This window comes from Haliotis cracherodii, unplaced genomic scaffold (genome assembly GCF_022045235.1).
Source record: "Haliotis cracherodii isolate W230 unplaced genomic scaffold, xgHalCrac1.p SCAF_44, whole genome shotgun sequence".
Lineage (NCBI taxonomy): Eukaryota > Metazoa > Mollusca > Gastropoda > Lepetellida > Haliotidae > Haliotis > Haliotis cracherodii.
In genome coordinates this window covers 562,499-585,861 of record NW_027266302.1, presented here as the reverse complement: position 1 = coordinate 585,861, position 23,363 = coordinate 562,499, and the positions used below count along the sequence as shown (strand labels likewise).

At 40.9% G+C, this 23,363-nt stretch overlaps 1 protein-coding gene across 5 annotated transcripts in view; it reads left to right on the top strand.

The window, feature by feature from the left end:
* Window positions 1–23,363, top strand: part of LOC139441783 (transient receptor potential cation channel subfamily A member 1 homolog) — a 76,549-nt gene that overhangs the window by 29,426 nt on the left and 23,760 nt on the right. For 4 of the 5 annotated variants that reach the window (XM_071222566.1, XM_071222564.1, XM_071222565.1 and 1 more), the window contains 8 exons: window positions 8,969–9,116; window positions 15,178–15,346; window positions 16,245–16,369; window positions 16,734–16,940; window positions 17,787–18,008; window positions 18,518–18,611; window positions 18,929–19,124; window positions 20,272–20,455. In XM_071222566.1, the coding sequence (XP_071078667.1) occupies window positions 8,969–9,116; window positions 15,178–15,346; window positions 16,245–16,369; window positions 16,734–16,940; window positions 17,787–18,008; window positions 18,518–18,611; window positions 18,929–19,124; window positions 20,272–20,455 (1,345 nt within the window). Of the gene's footprint in view, window positions 1–8,637; window positions 8,708–8,968; window positions 9,117–15,177; window positions 15,347–16,244; window positions 16,370–16,733; window positions 16,941–17,786; window positions 18,009–18,517; window positions 18,612–18,928; window positions 19,125–20,271; window positions 20,456–23,363 lie in introns of those variants that run through there. The other variant, XM_071222568.1, reaches the window with a different exon arrangement.

Here is a 23,363-nt window from a genome sequence, read left to right as displayed (position 1 = left end):
TTAGGGGTCAGATCGGAATGACCATGGGTGTAAAAGAAATCTAAACAAGCATTAACAATCAGTTATTAACTAAAAAATAAGCACTTTCTCTTGGCAAATTTCTGTTCCCTTACATTTTGTGAAACTTCATCATGTAACTATAATTTGGACGTAGTAGTATGTAGTCTAGACTAACATCTAGTCTCTGAAATGAACATATCGTACAGAAAAAAAACCCAGTTTGCTTAGTTATCTTAATAAAAATATAATAAAAGGGAGCCCAGTGACTCTTCATTTTCAGATACTGTATTAATCTAGACTTGCCAAACATCATAGACTTGCATGGGCTGATTTGATATATATTTGTATCAGGGTCTGTAAGACAGTCCATATGTAGTCGTAGAAGTAGTATTGACGCTGCCGTTGCAAGTATGACGTATATGCAATCTATACTCATGTCAACATGATTGATTTAATTAATTAACAAGACGTGTTTTTTTTATCTGGACATTATAAGAGGAGTGAAGATATGAAGAAGTCTAAATCTATTCTATGAGCAAAGCAAGTAAGGTGGAGCAATGCTCGGTTACTTGCCAACTATCGCATGACTGAACAACGTTGTTGCTACTTGTATTGTTGGCAGAAGAAAGATGAGGGTATAGAAACAGGGGCGGGGTTACAAAAAGGAGTGTTCATGATAAGTGGCGCAGTTAACGTGAAAGGGAGAGGGTGGGGGGGGGGGGGGGGGGGGGGGGCTCCTGCAACCCCTTCCCCGGATCCTCCCTTTGAACACTATTTGATGTGCTTCATGGCGTGTCCGCTTTTTGTGTGAGGGAAGAACGAAGTGGTGCAGGTTTTGGACGTTCATCACTTAGTTGGAACGCGTTAACGGGCACGGATATGGTGATTACAAACCTAGAAATAGGTAGTCGACCCACGATGGTAGGTTTCTGGCACGGTAAAGGGACGTTACTCTGCACATGAAACTGTAGCACCTTAGATGACTGGTCAACCAGCGACCGTGCCCTCAGAAAGATGAGATATCACATGAACGGATACATATCATACTCCCTTTAAATGTGATAATTTAATTGTATTTCTTTTACCTGCGTGTAAATGCATGCAACATTCTGTAAGTCGAGGAAGAAGACGATGCATATTAGATCTTGTCCTGAAATAAGGAATTCAAATTAGAAAGTGTTGGTCAATGACCTTTTTAACCTATTCAGAAAAATTAAATCATGGAGAGTTTTGTGATAAAATTAGCAAGATCATCAACATCCATCGCGTACCGTCTATCGCAGCAGGTGCCCGTCTTCAAAGAGCCAGCGTCAATCTCCAACAATCGCCATCAGTCACGACGTGTTATTACTCACAGCGTGTTCATAAGCAGGTGATATTTGTGGTTGATACAAATTATAACGTAATGATGATAGCATGCTACATCCGTCCATTTTCCATCCGTGGTGCTACAGAGTGGTACACTCAGCATGGCGCGAGGTTCGATTTACAGGGGGCCATGAAACTTTCATTATGTAACACAGTAAATCGGCTTGACTTGAAAATTTACGAGCTCTTGAAACCTGCAGCGTGCTTTTTATACCATGCTGAGTGTTGTCCTCAGGTTGAGCTGCCTATTTAAGCGAATGACACGTCAAAACTCTGATTAAGAATTCGCACCACGTCGATCCTACGTGGGTTAGTTGGAGGTATATTGTGGACAATTGCTCGGGATGCTGTTGTCTGTGTGATAGCCTGACTTGTGATAGAAGTTTGAGTGATTAAGGGATTAACGCTCGGATTAATACCACAAGGATTAACGGATAATCATGTCCAAGAAAGGGTTTTACAGGTTGAGCCATGACGTCGTCACTGTTGTGGGAGCGTTCAAGAAGAAGAGGTTGGTTATGAATTTATTCACAAATATCAGTCTGGTTCGTCTGCGTTCATCTCCGTTAATTCTCCATGTATAGACCCTACACCGGGGACTAACCTAGCTTTAGTTGTGAAAATGTAAAATGGCGATACGGTGCTACAATATATGCCTGTCTGTCGAATGTCTGGGATATATCAGACTGGGGTTCGTGCACAGTTGAGACTAAATTATCTCCCCTGTAGCGCCCTTATCGTCTCGCATCGCACTCGTGTTTATGAAAAATACCCAATAACATCTTCGCACTTGAAATAATATTAATTTGATTAACATCTAACGAATTTAATACAATGGCCTTTGACACACATCTGTTAATATCCGCAGTTTAATACAACACGGAAGTGTTATATCGACAGGTGTCCAAATACCTTGGTCGGACACTCCATATAGGTCGTCTACGTATAGCGAATGGTAAATATCACGCGAATAGCTGTATACAGTGAACGACCACGCCCATAGATTAGCCGATGTGATGTACACGCAACATGATTTATAGGTTACAATCTGTATATGATCTTAGTGTTTTAATCACGTTCAGTCAATATTAGACCATTTATGCGACATCATATACTCCATGTATAGTTAGCTAATGGCAAAAAAGACCTCGTTATACAAGTATACCAAAGTGATCTGTCTGATGACACGCCACTGGTCGAGCACCATGACAGAAATATATGCAGTTAATCTAATATAGAAAACACAGTCGCGATGATAAAAATAGGCAAGTCGAGCACCAAGACAAGGATAAAGGCAAATAATTTAATAACTCGACATGGATAAATGCAATTAATGTAATAGATAAACCAGCCTCGTTGATAAGAATAGGAAGACTAGCTGGGCATTTTCCACAGTAAATCAGCATTAGATTTTCAGAATAACAATTCTTAACGGAGAAATTAATTATATAATAAAAAAGTTAATGTTAGTATAAAACACCTTGATTTTACGAAAATGGCGTTATATGCGACACTGAATGAATTAAGCATTGATATCAATACACTGAGGACTTCAGTTGCCATAGCAACACAAATAAGTAATTTTGTAGACGTCTTCCGGTTGTCAGGCCATCCTGAGTAGTGAGTGAGTGAGTGAGTGAGTATGGTTTCACGCCGCTTTTAGCAATATTCCAGCAGTATCACGGCGGGGGACACCAGTAATGGGCTTGACACATTGTACCCACCATGCTGAGTGTATTACATGGCTGCCGTGTTAATTAATGCAGCATTGCACAACTCTACTCTGCTGCACTTGAGTTGCGCACATAAACTGCATGCATGTGGTGTTTATTAAAGAACTGAAGTGTCAGCATTGTAAATGGCAGTGTAATTAACGTAAGGCGGAATGTAGTCATGTATGTATAAAAGTATTTCACAGTTACCTCACGACAAGGGCCGCTGAGAATATACAGTTATATACAGTTATATATACCCTCGAGAAACAATTACAAGACTTCTATTCTTAAACACCGAAGACAGCATTAAGTAGCTTTAGCCACTAAACAACACGTTTGTTTGTTTGTTGTTTAACGATGCACTCAGCAATATTCCAGCTGTATGACGACGGTATGTAAATAATTGAATCAGTACCAGACAATCCAGTGATTGACACCATGAGCATCGATCAACGCAATTGGGATACGATAACATGCTTAACCAAGTCAGCGAGTCTGACCATCCGATCCCGTTATAGTCGCCTCTTATAATACGACAAGCTAGCCTAGTCGCTTTTACGGCAAGCATGGACAATTAACTGAGCATTTATCCACATCGCATGCTTTGCTCATAAAAAAATCCCGTTAGTCGCCTCTTTCGACAAGCATGGGTTGCTGGGGACCTACATTCTTACCCAGACGCACCCCCACGGATGTAAACTTAACAACACATATACACACTAGTGAACTTATGACAACCACACAAATCATATGTATGAAAACCACTTCTGTATATATACTAACAGTTTTTGCCAGTATTCATGAATATGTTAGAGTTAACATCGTATACCGTATTTTCACATGAATGTTGTTTTTTCGTATATCTCCGCGATTGATCCCACTGACTGTAGTGTACAGGGAAACCCCCGATATCTGGACTTTCCTGGTCGCTGTTAGGATCCCGTGTATGTATTCAGAAGACATTAATCAACAATGGTTCCTTAATCAGGAAATTGGATCACATGTAACGATTAAACGGAGAACGGTACCATACGCGTTAACTGTATTAGAATGTCCGCCTGACGTCGACGGGCTGTACACAGTCATGTTACCTTACATGCAGGGTGAAGTCCCACCGTTGACCCCGTTATGCAGGGCTTGCGGGGGCATCAGGTAGTCTGGATCATAGAGAAGATAACATAACATGCTTAAGGACGTTTTAGGCCACGAAGGCGTGATTACATTTCGTGTCACTGTAACCTTACTTGGCATCTCTCCAACTGTGTCCCGTAAATCGTCCAGTCGTATGTTGATCTATAGTTCCACACATACACATGTATATATTTGAATGAGTATGGTTTTACGCCGCTTTAAATAACACTACCGCAGCCATGTCATGAATGGGTTATATTAGATGTATACGTGTCCCTTATGCACTTGGATATGCAATTCCAGCCATCTCAAAAGCTGATACTGCAATTATAAGATATACGGTATTTACAGACACCCTCCCTTATCAGCATCGCCCTGAAATAGATTGAAATTAAGCAGGTACGTGCACTTCTATTTAAAGTGTATGCCTAAGGAGCGTTTGAGTATGTCACGCAAACACTAATGTATTATCTCCGTTATACAGGAAGGCCCTTCGGAGTTGAGTGACACTGGCGAGAGATGTTGTCACCCAATAAAGGCTCTGGCGCCCTCGATTACCCAGCTTGTTATATCCCCAATTTATTTGTTCTCATAGAATGGGGATGTAATGCGCTGGATAAACGAGGATGAGGCAAATGCAGGCAAAGAAACGGTTGATTGTTGATTGTAACATCACTTTTAATCTACGCCTATAGTGCTGGCATTAGGCATGTTTTGTAACTCTGCAAAAATGAATAAATAATTGATTAGCCTTTTAAACACGACATTTGTAATATCGGACTCTTCAACCAAACAAATACTTTAGGCTCTAAACATTATCGGGCTGTTTGTAGCCTATGGTGCTGTCACCTTGACTTGGTGATTGGTTTAGAAATAAAATAGCTTAGGTTTTATGCGTGACGGTATGGCGGCTGACTGAGAATAACTCTGAAGCAAACTGAATTAATAAGTTGTGTCAGGGACGTTGGAGTAGTCGAATGTGGTCCAGTTAATGGTCCGTCTTCACCAGCCTTTCTCATGGTCCCTTGATTACTCTTTCCCCATTCCGCCCAGTCCTAACTGTAATGCTATATAGTCCTAAACCGAGCCAACTTCCCGAGTTAAGAGTGTTAACTGACTTCAAAAGTCAAGTTTCCACCCTTGCCGAACTTGGCCTGAGTTCCGAGGCTCGATCGTAGCGCCACCAGTGGCTGTTACGAGTTATGTCCCTTCTAAGCCTCTCCTATGGACCAATCAGATTCCACCTCTCGTATCACTTGCATTTACTTCAAACAAAACGGCGGCGCCCAGTCAAGACGATCGAATCGATAATCCAGATCTATATTGTGATAAAATGGGTCTTACATCGCGAAGTGCATCAAATCACGTGAACATCTTGATTAAAAACATGAAAAGATTTGGAAAATATCTGTTGACAAGGCGTTGGCGGTGCACATCCTTTGAAATCTGCACGACAGTTTACGATCCGGATTTCAATTTCGTTGCGCGATTTTGATTGGACAATGCATAGACTCGTAACTCCATAATACCAGCCTAGTTCGGCAAGGGTGAAAACTGGACTTTTATAGTCAGGTAACTCCCTTGCCTCGGGAAGATGAAACCAAGCAGGTCTAGATGTTCCAGGTTCAGGATCAGAATCTCCCATCTCATTGGGTCTCCTTTTAAATTTAATTGGAGTTATTTGTTTTTATCAAACTTATGTATTAGTAAGCGTTAGTCTCGGTCTTTACGCTCAAGAGCTGGTTCTATTTCCCACACTCGCATGGGCATTCCGGGTAGAACGTAAGCTGGTCTTAAGAGGTGACCAAATGGATCCGGTGGTCAGGCTCGGTGACTTGGTTGATTGTGTGTCCTCTTACCTCGACGGCGTTGATCGTTGCTCACACTATCGACCACTTGATTGTCTGGTACAGACTCGATTATTTACAGTCCGCCGTTATATGGCTGGAATATTGCTGAGTGCGGCGTAAAACAACAAACAAATGTTCCCCACGTGAACAATATTTCTGTGTAATCAAATTCTTAACTGACAGTCAAAAGAAAGTTTTGTTTGTTAGTTGTTTAACGCCACACTAAGCAATATTCCAGCTTTATGACGGCGGTCTGTAAATAATCGAGTCTGGACCAGACAATCCAGTGATTAACATCATGAACATCGATCCACCCAATTGAGAAAGTATACACCCATGTTTTATGGTGGCTACAAATGAAACAAACAATAAATTGTTATTCGATGGTGATGTATTTGATACGGGTATCATAGTAGTGTTATGGACCTTAAGTTTGCGGTATTTCGGTGACTGTTTTCGGCCTAGTAAAGTTTTGATAACGTTTGCAATTTTGGGGTCCAATCAAATTTCAAGTTTTCCCAGCAGTTTCGCTGTTCTTCAGTGGTATTGCTGGAATATAGCTAATATCGGTGTAAAACCCCGCTCACGTGTTGTGTCTCATGCAAAACAGCGGAATGGAGGCTATTTGAGTGCTAAACAGTTCGTAGCAGTTCCCAAAAATAATCTTTAATCTGCATGTATGTAAAAAAGATTACAGTTACGACAGTCGGAGCGCTCAAATCTGTCTATTGCAATGAAGCCGTGAAGTACCCAGGTCATATCCAATATTTCACATAGGGACATACACCGTAGTTCACCAAATATTAACGCATGCACATTGTATTTATGATGCATTGTAGGGTAGTCTGAACTGATATGTTTTTGTGATCAAGAAGCGTCATGATTCGCACTAGCCGACAATCTTGACGCTCTTGGTGTCTTAATGCCCCCCCCTGATCATTGCTCTCGGATATAATCTCACTTTTCCCTCATTATTCCCCGGCTCATTGGAAGCTAAATCGCCATAAAGGCATGTCTACCGCAATCTCACTGTCGGTTTACTGTATATTTGAGAAACTGAATGAAATTATATACAGTGTGACCCCGTTAATCCGGACTGTCTACCGTTCCGGGCAAAGTCGAGGTTGTACGAACAGTCACCGTTCAGAAAGAGGCGTTCCCGATGAACGAGGTTCCATTGTATAGTAATGTCTCCGTGAATCTGCTTCGTAATAAGACTATTATCCTGTCTTGTTTGTTCGCACGATAGTCTTGTTGATTCCGCTTTGCGATGTCACCGATTTGATAATCAATCAATTCCGACCCAGTTAACAGACAAACCTCATTTATCCTTCATTGTTATAAATATATAACAAAAGCAGTTCTGGGATTTCCACGGGAAAGCGTTATAAACATAATCGTTAATATCTGCTAAATTGCTTACACGGCGTAAATCAAGAAATAGGTGTTTCCAACTATATACCTGGGTTTCCGAGGGCGGACTAACGGGGTTTCGGTGTTGTATGTGCCTCTTGATCAAAGACGTGCAGGGTTAATTCATGGGAGGTGAGGCGAAATGGGGTTTGAATAACGTCGCGTTGCACTTACATAGCGACGTGAATGAAGGTGTGTGTGCGTGCGTTTGTGTGACTGCATGTACTAGTCCTTACTTACTTAAAGTAGGAATTTAACGTGCGCTTTCCGATATATGTGTATTTCGCGCACATGTACTAGTCCGGACTAATGCCAATTTTATAATGCTAGCCCACACAGATACCATGCCGCAGTTTAACATGAATATCCCATTCAGACATGGTATACTGACTCCGAGCCGAAAGTCCTTGTTTTGGCCCCTTCATGCCGAGCGCCAGACAGGGTAACAACAAGTACCGTCTTTTAACGTCTTCTGGTAAGAAGCGGCCGAACCCCGAACCTCCTCTCTCCGGACAGACGCTCTACCACTAGACCATGGAGGCGGTCTAATTCATGGGAACGTTGTTGTGACGCTAAATAACAACTCCCAAATCATGGGAAATGCAGCAATGCAGTAGCTGAGTAATCAATCACATGGTCAAATATCGTAAGAGTAGGGCGTATTCATTGATCGGCTGGCAACATCTTGCTAAACGTACTTTAAACTCGAATTCGGTGTCCGGGGTCGGGTTAGAGGTGCATTCCTGATACAATAGTTGTGTTCATTGAGTGTAACGGTTTGCGTTTGAGGACGTACGTTTGAAAAACAGTTCTGTTACACATTATCAACAGGTGTCAATATTTCTAAACACTTTAACAATATGCTCTTTTTGTGTGGTGCTTCTGTGTGATAACAACTGATATTCACTGGGTTGGTTATCCCTTTGGGAAAGATAATATATTATAGTTCCCTTCATGTGAGGTACGGTCGATATTTCACGTCCGTGAATCACATCGGTATTACGCAAAATATTTCAGCTTATTTGTTAGTCATTATCTGGTGAAAGGCTGAAAGGGTGCATGTTGTGAAATAGAAAGCCCACGTGACTGGACCTGGCCAATGAATATTGCCGTATATTTATAGGTCATTTTGGCTGCTTCGCCTTGAACTCCGTACAGTGGCTGGACGTGACATGTGGCTATCAGGAGTTACAGACCTTGTAAACAAATAGTTGGTTGTTAGTTGAACACGTATGTTTTGTTGTCTGTTTGAAAAATTACTAACACAAGGAAGTAACTGTTGCGGGCAGGATCATCAACAGTAATCTAACACGCCCACTAAATGAAACACAACGGCCTCGCAAGAAGCCCTGGAATCTGAACGTGTGTCTTGTGAAGCGTGTAAACCATTCAGTGAATTCACGGATCTGTTTCGCCCCTCAGAAGTGGTGCACAGAACTTGGAATATCGTGGAGACGAAATGTCTGACACACTTAATCTTGGTTATTTCAGACGGTTGTCGGATAGTTCTGCGGACAAGGCTGTGATGGAAATGGCGAACCTGATCACAAACCCAGGCGATGTCCCTGGGGCAACCGTCCCATCCTCGGGTATGAAGCGCGCCGACAGTTCTGAGGCACTTAATCTTACCCTGCACCAAGTAAGTACACATTGTCGTCTGCTCAAAGGGATCGGCCATTTCATGATGGGGGAACTGCCTGATATATTTGACCCTATACCTTTAATAGTTTTGCCCCATTTTATGATTAACACACACAGTTAAACCAACATGTGGAGGACAGTTTTCAACATTTAGGGTGTTGTCAGTTGGTTGTAAGTCCAAACATGTTTGAAAATGTCAGACATTAAATAAACGTAGTCACTTTGTGATGAATAAGGAAAATCAGCAATTCTTCTGAAAGTTATCGAAGTGTTGACAATCTTAGCAATGTTTTCATTTCAACATTATTTTGCATGTTTGTTAGTTACATCTTTAAATATTTATTGTAGTCTCAAGTACAGACTTTCAGATATGCGAGTGAGTGAGTGAGTTTGGTTTTTAAAGCTGCATTGAACAGTATTTCAGTTATGTCACATCTCCGACTAGGATCAGTGCTACTTCCTTAGCCTTCTTAATCTAGTAGCAGCCACGGTTAATCCACCAAACCTAGGAAATGGGTACATGTTTGCTTTTAACATCATGTGGAATAAAAACCATTCCATTAAAATCAGATCTTAGTTCTCGCTACCGCTAAACAAAGATATGAGGACATCCCATCACGGGCCATGTCAGACCGACTTTGCGCAAACTTTGATTGACCAATGGAATGACTGACAAGAAAATGACAATTAGCCAATCAGAAGGCAGCTTACTCGTGCTTTACGGCACTAATTTCAAATTGGCGACTACGCTTTGAAACATATTTTGACAAATTCTCGATTAAAAATTTGAAACCTGAACAAAAGAACATTCTGGAATAGCTGGTCTAGATTCTATGGATTCAGTCGTTAACCCTGTAATTATCGTTCGGAATACCCTGTGTAAAAAGTTTTTGAGGATGCATGATTAGAAATCACAGGACATTTGCACATTGAGTGAGTAGGGGTACTCATAGTGACCTCATACTAAATCAACTACCTATTAATATACATCTGATGTATCCGTCACTCCTACATTGGCCAATGGATTGAAATGTACAACTTCATTCTTCCAAAAATAATGCACGATATGCAGTATTTGGGAAAGTTTCCATTGAAAAGTTAGGACAAGCCATATGATTTAAAACGTCTTCCTGAAAGTGAAAGTGTGCTGTATTTTTACCACGTCAGACTAGGTCACAGTCCCTTGAAGCAAACCAGTCTATCGCTAAGAATAAATTGTTGTGATCTTAACTCTGTTACGTATTATGAACAAGTTGTGCCACGGTCAGCCCATCCCTGTTACATATGAAAAGAACAAGTTGAACCTTTATATTTGTACCGAGTGACAGGATTGTACGCAATGCTCAAATGTGCGTCCAGCACACACAAATGATGAGAATGGACGCAGAAAAGGAATATACTGCGTCCCTTGGGACGCTTAAAAATATTTATTGTACCTACCGAACGTGAAGATCGGGGGTAGAATAGGTCTTCAGTAACCCATGCTTGCCGTAAAAGGCAACTAACACTTGTCATGAGAGGCCACTAACGTGATCGGGTGGTCAGGCTCGCTGACTTTGTTGATGCATGTCATCGATCCCAATTGCGCAGATCGATGCTCATGATATTAATCACTGGATTTTCTGGTCCAGACTCGATTATTTACAGACCACCGTCATATATCTGAAATATTGTTAAGTGCGGGCGTTTAACAACAAACAAACAAACAAGCAGCATATCAAGAGCAGTGTTACTAATACTCATTGTACCCACATTGCATCAAGAGCGGTTATGGATGTCTGTCATTTCAACCATCAATCATGACCACTTTCCACATGATTCACTCTCGGTTCTATAGTGATTATCAAAACATACAGTACACGATGACACTTCTTTACTTTCCTTGACACTCGTATTGCCTGCAAGGACTCTTAAACTTAATTTTGGGGGGTCCACTGGACCTCGACTTCTGTACATGCTGTGGGTCAAGGTAAAACCCTGGAATGGGATCACCACAACAATTTAAAATTACCGACAATCTGATATGTGTCAGGTGCATGAGGAATTGATGAACATGAATAACAATGCAGTGTTTAACATACAGTCATACATACACATGCATTAGAATTTTACTGGCATATTATGAATACGTAACAACTTGTAATTTGTGTGCAAAAAGTCGTACTAAAACACGCTGTTTGGAGGGGGCTGGCATAAATGTAAATGTCCGATTGGGATTTTAAATTTTCCGGACCCCTGTGGCAGAATAATCCTGATAATGGAGGTGGATATATAATTATGCCAAGTATCATTATTGAAAGTACCATTTTTTAAGTATAGTGCAGTACTTTGGTGCTATGACTTGATCCTATACTATTAATATTTCGACATTTGTTCTATGGTAACAAAATCTAAACATGAAATACATGTTTTTACAGCTACTCATTTAATATTAAACGAGAAGGTACTCCAAAAAAAACACTTTTGTTTCTTACGTGAGAAATTCTTATTTTAGAATGAGTTAAAATCAATATTTGATAAAGTGCTAAATTTTCACACATTACTGAGTCTTATAAGAAACATATTTTCAAGTACAGTGTTTAACCTTTCATTAATTGGCAGTGCTTCTTGTCCTTCATTTCAGTGAAGTATGTCACTCTGGTAGCACATTGCTGCCATACAACTGTCAAGGAGCAGGTTAGGGTAATGGCTACCACTGAATTCATACTAGATGTGGCTGCAGTTTCATGTGTAGTAAATATCAATACCAGCTTTGCTGAAAATGAAAATAAATCCAATAGCGTGAGACCTCATGAGTATCAGTATTATACAATGTGTTATTTAATGTTCAGTGAGCTGCAAGATACAACACCATATCAATATATCACAACACTATTGGAACAAGTGCCCAGCTCAGTTGACGCACTCAGTGGCCTGCAGTATCGGATTTATATAATTGATTCTGCTTACAATAGCTAACATGTTAATGGCATGCTGTACTGTACTGGGCGGAACATTTCCACAGCGCCATAATGGCATAATAACTAGAATACATGTGGGAAATTACAGATGAAGAGTTGTTTGTTTGGGAGGTTTTCCAATATTATTATCACAATTTGTGAAAAAAATCCTATTTCAGAGCTAGCCATGTGAAATAGGTTATTGACTTCACAAGAGTGTTAAAGTTACACCACAAAATTGGTCTTGTTATCTAACCTCTGCAATTCATGCAATAAACTGTGCTACTTAGTGGCAAGTACATTGATATCAACTACAGTCAAGTCTCGTTAATCCGACACTCGTTAATCCGATACTCGGCTTTATCCGACATAAATGATTGGAACCGATTGATTCAGTGCTATTTAGTCCCGTTAATCCGACATTCTCGCATTCCGACTCCGACACGCCTAATTTGCAACGAATTACCGAAATCACTCATTAATCAGTCTCGTTAATCCGACGCAGTGGTCAGCATACTCCGTGGTCATCTGCCCGCGAGTACACAACCCCGTGTTTTGACACGCACTGGCTGCAGAGATTAACTTAACCTCGACAATGTTGACGTCAAGCGAGCAGGGTACTTTGAGAAATGTGCCTTCAAAATGTTAGAAACAGAAAACACTGACAGACTATTTTAAGTAGATGAAGCAAGTTGTTAAGACAGTAGCACTTGCATTTACACGAGGAAACGGGTGTCATTGATGTGATAAATTCAGTGAGTAATGTCTCTATTGTTATGTATAAATGGGAACATTATTATTATTTTTGCACTGTCATTAATTATAAATTAAGGAATGAATGAATAAACAACATAACAATATTAATATTTCGTTTTTAATGATTTTATTACAAGGTACACACGGTTATTATCTATTGTGAAGAGGTCCGATTTTCGATCACAAATCACTTAATTTCGTTAATCCGACATACTCGTTAATCCGACACAATCATGTTCAACCAACGATGTCGGATTAACGAGACTTGACTGTATATGAATTAAAACTGAGTTAATATTAATAATACACATTAATAATCAACTGTTAATTAACACGTAAGTTTTAAGTTTTTAAAACATTATTTTGGTGATAATTTACTGTTTAAACTCTGAGTTATTGCCAAGTTGCATTCACATGATGAAAGGTTGTCTACCATCTGCCACTATGTGTCTTCTAAGTTTTTGAAATGTTACTTTCTAAATAAAAAAAACCCTTAGATGTCACTGCAAGAGTAGTGGGTATGAAGTGTTGTATTCATTGTGAGTTAATTTCTGGGTAGCTTGGATTAAACCTTTGTTATCTAATTTTGTATTGATCAAATAACTAGAAAAAGAGGCCCTTTTTGGGTATGCTGCCTACAGTCTCTTGACTTGGAGGGTGTTTTTTAAGAACAGTTTCTATCGCTGGATGACATATGATAAGGGCTCATTCCTGAAAACCTAAAACTAGATCTAACCTCAACATTTAGTGTTTTTGCAACTCCAAACTTATTTCAGAGCTCCAGATAACTTTTTGAGCAATTGAGTTTTTACTCTAAGGTTTCTATTATAATTGGGAACATAATTTACATTTTTCATTGTGTAACCAATATTTTAATATTTATTCACTCATCAATCTATTGGGTATTTCCCAAAACTAGTGAACATTTTAAGATTTAAAAAAATATGAAATAATGTTTTAGATGTATATTACTGTTTTAAATAGATAGGCTTGACCCTGAAAGTAAATCAGCTTTCGGAAAATAGCTCCTTTGTACGCATGCTGAAAAAGCTTCATTGGGAATTTACGCGAGCTGTTTTTATACATTTGAGTCTTTCATTTAATGCATGCGTTTCTGTGGGCACGTTAATTGAAAGTAATTGGGTTTTGAAATTTTGGGGGGGGGTATTTTATGCAAATATGCTGCTTATCTGTAGCTCTGTATTTGTACCTTGTCCTTAAATGTGTTGAGCTTTTGAATATGCTAGGAGAGGAACACATTATATCCCTTCCTCAGTATAGCTCTCCGTTATACTGTTTAACGCAGCTGTTTTTCCTGAAAGGATGTTGTCAATTAAGTATGATCGGCAATTGATGGATACAGCCGATGTTAATCCGCTGCCTTTGACAGTTTCCCATAGCGTCTGTGCACGTATTCCACGAACGACTGCTGTAAAATCTGATTGTGTTTCTTTATGTTCGCATAATGAATGCATTCAGTTCCAAGATGGTAGCTATGCCAACCATAAACCCTCATTTTAAACCCATTGAACATTTTTTATTTTAGATATTTTTTAGATAGGAGGGCCTGATGTAGCAGTATCAAATTTGACGTTAATATGAGTGAGAGGGTGAATGTTACATTATATCACAATTTGAATGTGTTGCTATATATGCATGATGTATTTTTATTCAAATGAAGGAAACTGAGAAAGATTGCTGTGAATGTACGATTTTTTTCAATTACATTCTCATTCATGATCAGTCACTAATTGACCTACGCTTGTCGTAAGAGGCGACTTAACGGGATCGGGTGGTCAGGCTCGCTGACTTGGTTCATTCATGTCATGAATCCCAATTGCGTGGATCGATCATTGTATTGTCTGGGCTATTTACAGACCGCCGTCATATAGCCGGAATATTGCTGAATGTGAGGTTAAACAACAAACCAACCAAACAACCGACTAACTGACCATCAGTTGCCTTAAAGTATACCGATAGAAATTACAGTGAATGTAACATATTCTAGAAATACCTTATGATCGATCCCCTTGTGAAGATTTGGGTAAGAATTGGTCATCAGCAACCCATACTTGCTGTGACAGGAGACTAACAAACTCGTTGCCTTGGTTGATGTATGTCATCATATCCCAATTGCATAGATTGATGCTCATGATGTCAATCACTGGATTGTCTTGTCAAGACTCAATTGTTTACAGATCTGTGTCATATAGCTGAAATATTGCTCAGTATGGTGTTACGATACAAACAAACAAACATGATTGATCAATAATCAATCATAATTTGCTTTTCAAACCAATGATTAATCTTGAGTTTATGCAGTCCTGAATAATACATATGCATTTTGTTCTTCCTCCCCACCAGTGCGCCCGCGATGGAGACGAGACAAACATGAAGATTGTGCTGAAGAACATCGGCGGCCACCTCAAGAAGAAAGTAAATGCACTGGATGATGAAGATCTAACTCCCCTACACTACGCCGCTCGCTACAACCATCTTAGTGTGGTCAAGCTGCTGGTGGAGGCTGGTGCAGGTATTGTTATAAGACTTGACTCCCCTACACTACACCGCTCGCTACAACCATCTCAGTGTGGTCAAGCTGCTGGTGGAGACTGGTGCAGGTATTGTTATAAGACTTGACTCCCCTACACTACACCGCTCGCTACAACCATCTCAGTGTGGTCAAGCTGCTGGTGGAGGCTGGTGCAGGTATTGTTATAAGACTTGACTCCCCTACACTACGCCGCTCGCTACAACCATCTCAGTGTGGTCAAGCTGCTGGTGGAGGCTGGTGCAGGTATTGTTATAAGACTTGACTCCCCTACACTACGCCGCTCGCTACAACCATCTCAGTGTGGTCAAGCTGCTGGTGGAGGCTGGTGCAGGTATTGTTATAAGACTTGACTCTCCTGCACTACGCCGCTCGCTACAACCATCTCAGTGTGGTCAAGCTGCTGGTGGAGGCTGGTGGAGGTATTGTTATACGACTTGACTCCCCTACACTACGCCGCTCGCTACAACCATCTCAGTGTGGTCAAGCTGCTGGTGGAGGCTGGTGCAGGTATTGTTATAAGACTTGACTCTCCTGCACTACGCCGCTCGCTACAACCATCTCAGTGTGGTCAAGCTGCTGGTGGAGGCTGGTGCAGGTATTGTTATAAGACTTGACTCCCCTACACTACGCCGCTCGCTACAACCATCTCAGTGTGGTCAAGCTGCTGGTGGAGGCTGGTGCAGGTACTGAAAGAAGGCTGTTACAGTAGAAATACACTCAAATCCTGTTAATCTGACGCGCATTAAACTGAGAATTTAGCTTTATCTCATCTTAGCTTTCCTCCCATGTTTAGCTGAACCCCATGATACAACTGAAATACTGCCCAATGCGGTGTTAGAACCCAATTCACTCACCAACTAAATCACTGTTTTGTCAGACCCTAATGCGAAAGGTGAAGATGAGGTGACCCCTCTCCACACCGCGGCCCGATACCGCCGGGAGAAGAACAAGAGGAAGGAGACCAACAGCCCTGAAGAGGGAGAGGCTCCATCTGAAGCCAATGTGGGTACATTTTTCTAGTGCATGATACATGATCTGCAACCAACTTTAGTTCACATACGATTTTGCCGAAAATAATTTCAATCAAATGCTATAAAAAAAAGCTATAAATACATTTCACACTTTTTTTATACACAATGTTGTAATTACGTTTTGACTGGTATACTTCACTTCAGATTTGTTGACATGCTATGTCTGGTGTGAACATGCTAGCAGTGACAATTTGCTTTGGGATCAAAATAAAAAATCAGTGTCTTTGTGTACAAACTTCTTTCTACATTGCGGTGGATTAAAACAAAGCCTGTGTTGTATGTGTGAGGGGGGCATCTTCATACTGATGTCCACATGTGTCTTTGACTGTTGCCAGATTGCAGCCAATGGACTCCCTCAGCTTGTGGAATACCTGGAGTCTGTGGAGAATGTTGGGGACAGCTGTATATCCTTCCTGATCAAGAATGGGGCCAAAGTCAACGTTGTGGATATCTATGGACAGACACCTCTACACTTTGCCGCCATGAGAGGGAATGAAATTGCTGCCAGGGATCTGCTAGGCTTTCAGGAAATAAATGTTGAGGTGAGGATACAGTTGATGCTTATCAAATGTAGGGATTTTACGATTTGTGGAAATGGAAGTTTCAGATCTCCTCAATGTATAGGTGTCAATGTTGACAGAGGTTTAAAATAAAAAACATGACTGTGTTAAAGAGTGTTCATACCTCCTGAATTTTGATTCCTCCAGAACTATATCTCTTGTAATTCTTTTTAGCAGGCACCAATTTTACCAGAGAATTTGTTCCATTTGTGGAGATTACTTGTTAGATCTATTCTGGCCTGGACTTGATTTTCAGCGGAACTGATTGTTTACAATTGTCTATGTTGACATTTTATGTGTTGGCTACTTGTCTAGCAGAGGTACTAGCGTGGTGGCACTCTGTTGTACCTTATATGAGTGTTGGGATAGCCTAGTGGTTAAAGTGTTTGTTCATCATGCCAAAGGCCTGGGTTCGAATCCCCATGGGTTCAGTTTGTGAAACCCATTTCTGGTGTCCCCTCCCCACCACTGTGATATTGCTGGAATATTGCTAAAAGTGGTGTCAGAACCATCTGACTGAAAGTGTAACTTATGTATATATAACTTCGGTTATGGCGAACTCAAAGGGACACTTATTTTAATTTGTTATAACCATAGTTTGTTTTAAGCATATATATTCAGCATATATACAGCAAATGGCCAGGACTCAAAAACAGCTTGTTATATCCGGCAGTTTGTTATAAGGGTTTTTGTTATAAATGTAGTTTACTGTATCAGGGATGGGCTGCAGAGATTCGGGACATTGGGGTGATATTCCTGAAATCAGTTGTGTTACTGCTGTGCTTAGTAATATTTGCACAATTTCACATTTGTAAATTTTGTTGGCAGGCTCAAGACAAGCAAGGCATCACAGCCCTCGCTATGGCAGCCATCCACAGCCAGGAGGGTGTGGCAGCCATGTTGATCGAGGCGGGTGCCAACCTGCGGTGTGTGGACAACGAACAGTCCACGCCGCTGCACCACGCATGTTCAGAGGGAAACGTCACCTTCGTGCAGATGTTGTTTGATGCTGGAGCGCGTTCTGCAGAAGGCTGGGTGATGGTTTCAAGTGTGAGTGGCGCTCATCAAGGTCATTCCGACCTGGAAATAATGCATTCATTCTCCACGACTTCTTTAGTAATTCTAATGTGTACACAACATACCGTGCGTGTACTGTAATAATATTTGGCTGAAAGCAATGATCATGTCTTCATGTGTCATGGTACTTCTAGCTTGGTCTAACATCAAGATTTTATTATTTGTGGGAATCTGATTTAAAACCCCAGCTCTTTGCAAACAGCAATAAGACAATTTTGCTGTTTTGTGGATTTTCCTTTATAAAAAATGTGAGCGGTTATTGTATATTTAATTTCCGAAAACAAGGTTATTATTGGTTATTGCCACATGTATCCTGTTTTCCTTTGCAACAAGAAAACTTCAGCCCGAGGAAGTGGGTTAGCCTTTAAAGTAGCAATCAGAAAAAAATTGTCTTGAGCAAGACATGGTGATGTTGGAACCAAAATGTATATGAAGTGAACGAGTATGAAGTGTTATGAAGATGTACTGTGTTCCCCATCCAGATGCTGACAGATCGCGATATTGAGGAGAGTACTTGCCTCCATCTGGCTGTAGACAACGGACATTATGATGTGGCCAAACTCTGCTTGGAGAAACGTGAGTCAACTTTATTCTGAAATAAACCCATCTCTAATATCACCTTTGTCTGAACAAGGGATGTCTCTTTGAATGTCTGATTGTGTGTATTGGTACCCTGATGGCGTGGATAGTTTCCCATGTTTTCAGTCACTGGTTTGCCTGGTACAGACTTGACTATTTACTGGCAGTCACGACATTACTGTAATGTTTCTGACTGTGGATTCACGCACACCTGATATTGTGAAAACCACTAACTCCAGACGTAGTTTTGGAAACTTAGTGATTTTTATCTTCTACATGAACACGTCTTCACCAAGTCTTCTGATGTTCTGCAGGTGCTGATGTGAATGTCCCTCGGAAACACTACATGCATCCGCTCCATCTGGCCGCTATGTCTGGAGACATCCGGAATGTCAAGCTGCTGGTGGAACACAACGCCCGTATTGATGTGTTGAATGACGAACAGGCAACTCCATTACACAAAGCTGCCCAGTTAAACCATCTGGATGTTGTGAAGTATCTTGTTGATCAGTAAGTGAGAGTTGTCTTGCTTGTATTGCTAGGATGATGTAAAGGATAAAAACTTCCTCCTCGGTCTTGACTGAAAGTGTAAGCACGTTCTCATGCTTACATTCTCAGTCAAGACCGGGGAGGAGGTTTTTATTCAACTTATTAACCGTTCAAATGTTAAAAATACCAGAAAGACGTCATGATATCTAAAAGTGAAACATTACAGTGTGTCGCAGTATGAAAGGAATTCGATAAAAGCATGCGAGAAAAAGACCATGTGCAGCATGTACACAACTTAAGTCATGACATGTTAGATTGAACACCCTTTCATTACCTCTCCCGGTGACTCGGTAGGAAAACAGTGGGTTACAAAACTAATCATGATATGTGAGGTTGCAGGTTAGATTCACTTCATGGAATTTTCATGTGAAATAACTGTGACTTTTAACCAATCAAAAATCAACTAAAGATTCATATCAAAAGGCCAGTTTTTAAGGTTAGAGGGTTATTCTTAAGCCTGGGGCATTTCTTTCCGAATGCCCAGGGTTTCCTGGTTTATAAATACATTCGCACTTTATCAACATTGTAAAGAACCTACTCACGCAGTAGTGTTACTTCATAAGAGGTTTATAAGTGACCAGCAACACTGCATCACAAAAGAGCAACTTGTCCATATAGAGGGCACTGCAGTGTTAGGCAGCTGGACATTTCATGACATATATCTAAGAGCTAGTGACCACTACCCCTTGGGATGATTCAAAATTCCAGTACACATAAGCCTACTTCTTAAACATATTTATTAATGACTCTCCTTGGAAATATTACTGTAATGGGAAAAATGAATGTACAAATATTGATTATGTTTGGTGTAAATTGTCAAGTCATTTAAATGTCATAGTTGTATCCGTAATAATATAAATTGGGATAGTCTCCGACAGCATCGGGCTGTTTTTTCTGTTTTATCTAGCATTGTGTTGTTGTTGAATATTGATTTCTTGGACCTCTAAGGGCTTTCTACACCAGTGCTTGATCAAGCAATTTCTTTCCTACTTCACAACAAATGCTTTTTTAAATCTACACAACTCAGTCAATAATATTGAAAGTAGTGCCACTTGGTTGGCATTTTTCTGGTTAACATGTTAAACAAGTTTTGTTTCCATGGTTACAGCGGTGCAAAGATTAATCGACGTGACAAAGACAACTACACACCCCTTCTGCTGGCTGTGACATACGGTCACGTCGAGACTGTGGAGCTCTTGTTACAGAAAGGTGCAGATTACACTGCTGTCGACAAGAACGACAAAACCGTCATCTTCCTGGCAGCGGAAGAAAACAAAGCTCCAGTGCTGAGGGTAAGATTTTCAATAATTAAGTTTTGAACATATCCTATCTCACACAATGCATTATTTCCTTTTCCTTTCCATCCTTCTGTGGAATTATGCTTGAACAAGGTTATCAGCTTCTAAAAACATTTCACCCGAATACATCCCATCATTACCATGATCAGGGACTCTAGTATGGTGAAGGGCGATCGGGTAGCCTAGTGCTTAAAGCGTTCGCTCGTCACGCCGAAGACCGGGTTCGATTCCCGACATGGATACAGTGTGTGAAGCCCATTTCTGGTGTCCCCCGCCGTGATATTGCTGGAATATTGCTAAAAGCCGCGTAAAACCGTACTCACTCACTCACTCTAGTATGGTGGCTTACCTTTGGTTACTGGCGATCCCAAGCCCATTTTTATAATGTACTGTTATTTATTGTGATATCTTTTTTTGTGGTTCCATACTAGTTTTGAAATATAGATCTGGGATAATCTAGTCGTTTTACTGTCCTTTGTCAACAGGTTTTATAATCCTACTGTATGTATTCTTACTGTATAACTTGATTTAGTCATAATATGGCTGAAATATTGCCGATGTGACTATAAATCTTAACTCACTCACTCACTCTTTCCTTGGATTGTGGACACTGGTTCCTCTACCATCATGCAACCTCCTAGGCCTATCTTGTCTGATGTACTAACCTTGACAAAGCCTTTGCTACCTTCAGCCGACTCCGTGATCAACCATAGACTTGTCACTTCAATTTGGACGACTCCAGCATGCATGGATTGTCTTCTACAGCCATGGCCCCCGAACTAGATGGTGGTCTTGCGACACTCTACGCCACTCTTCGACTGACACTCTGGTGAATGATCATGATCTCGTGAACCTGTATACCAGCAGGTAACTCCTGACCATCATGGATATCATCTCGCACCATGCTGGGTTCGTAACACTTCTGCGTTGTCGGGGTGTCCTAACACTGTCAGTGGGGTGATCACTTCATGGCATGCCTCTACCAGGTCTACATAGTACCTGTTTACTAACAGGATCCAGGAGGTCCCTCAGGACGTTATGCACCCATCTCCAGGTATCAGTGGATCTCCTCAAACTTCCAAATCAACACCTGGAGGAACAACAGAAGCGGTACTGACATCGACCCCAATTTGGTCTTTCACCGTGAAATGTTGGGAGGGAAAGCGAACTAGTTTTTTTGGGCCATGGGCGTGGCGCTTTATCATCCACTGCTTTCAGGAATATCGGAGAGTGTACCATGCCCGGCAACTCGTTCTCCAAGTGACTCACATTAGCTACCGGATGACTTGAGCTTCTGCTCCCAGCCATACTAATTGTAGAGACTCCAGTAGGTGGTCAATCCTGGCCGATCCTTTTGTCTAGCATTTCCCCCTGCAAAACGGTTGCAGGCTGCCACCGATCACAACGCCACAGACGCCGTCCACATTCTCGAGAATATATCCAGCCAGCCAGATTCCGGCGCTAAAAGACACCATAGGTACTCTGCTTTCAAAACAGGCTAAAGAATGTCTAGGTCAAGACCCTGGTACCAAAGGATTTTTCTCCCCGATCTTCCTGGTCCCAAAGAAAGGCTGCATGAAGCAATGGATGAGCTTCAATAGACAAGACATGCAACTTATTGTATCTAGAAAATACACTGCGTTCTCGCATGACTTCAAAACGAACGAACGATCATCCGACCTGGTGAAAACATGGTCAGTCTCGACCTACAGGTACCAAGACTATTGGAGGGATGATTCTGTAGGTCAGATACTGTCTTGCTTCCAATTATCTACATGCCATCTCCTGTCTCCACCAGTTTGGTCCCTTGGTCCTGGCGCAACAGCTGACAACTGCTCACTAGTGCAGATAGATGATACTCGTACCCGCTTCAGGTACTCAGTACTCTGTACATACAGAATAAGTCTTGGAACAATCGCTTCAGGGTTTATTGTCTTTATCTTTTGGGTTCCCAGACTAAGTACCCATTGTAGTTTGAGACATCTTGTCTGTAGATACTCCGGTCTTCAACATTGAAGTTACTGCAAGGCGCGGCCTTGAGGCGATGTCCCGAGCCCTTATCTGCCCACCTCTGCTTTGTGCATGTGACATATCAGTATTGGCGTGAAGATCCTGTTATGGATATTGTCTCTTCGGGTCTTATCGAGCGTCAACTATTCACAGCTACAGGGTAGTTCATGAAACAATTTCATATGTGAACACAACTCTTGTTATACCTGATTTCATGCTGTTTCGTCCGAATAACATACAGGGATTGTATCACCTGTTATGGTGTGTTTTCCAGGAAAGCTCACAAGTTCTTGTTTTTAAGACACTAGGCAGTGTTATAAAAAAAAAAAAAAAAAATATTTTTCATTAAATTTATTAATTTATTCAGGCTAGGGTATCTGTGCCCCACTGTCCATCCATGGGATAAATGCATAGTTTGAGATAGGATAAGTTTAAAAATATGTAAATTTTACATTAAATTGTATATTTATATATATATCCTATCTCACACTATATGCCTTCCTGACCATCCCTGTAACACAGCCCCTCTAGCCTGTTAGATCTAAGAAAGAGAATGATGTGGCAGGGGTAGTCATGTGATTGTATCGTGTAGGTCCCTATGGAGGGGATGACAGTGTGACCCATTTGTTTTGGTGGTGTTGATGCTGGGATGTGTTCAGGTTAATTGTTTTGAGAAGCTGGAAACCTTGTTCAAGCATGTTTTCACAGAAGGATGGAAAGAAGGAAGAAATGTCTAGTAAAAGCAATTAAATGTAGTTAAAAATCTCTTGGTAAAGTTCCAACTGATTTTCACTTTTCAGATATTCTTCTGAAATTGAAATTCAGAATCTGAAGTATGTAATGACAGATTTGTTATCTACTTTGTTTCAGTATTTCATTATACAGTTAGGTT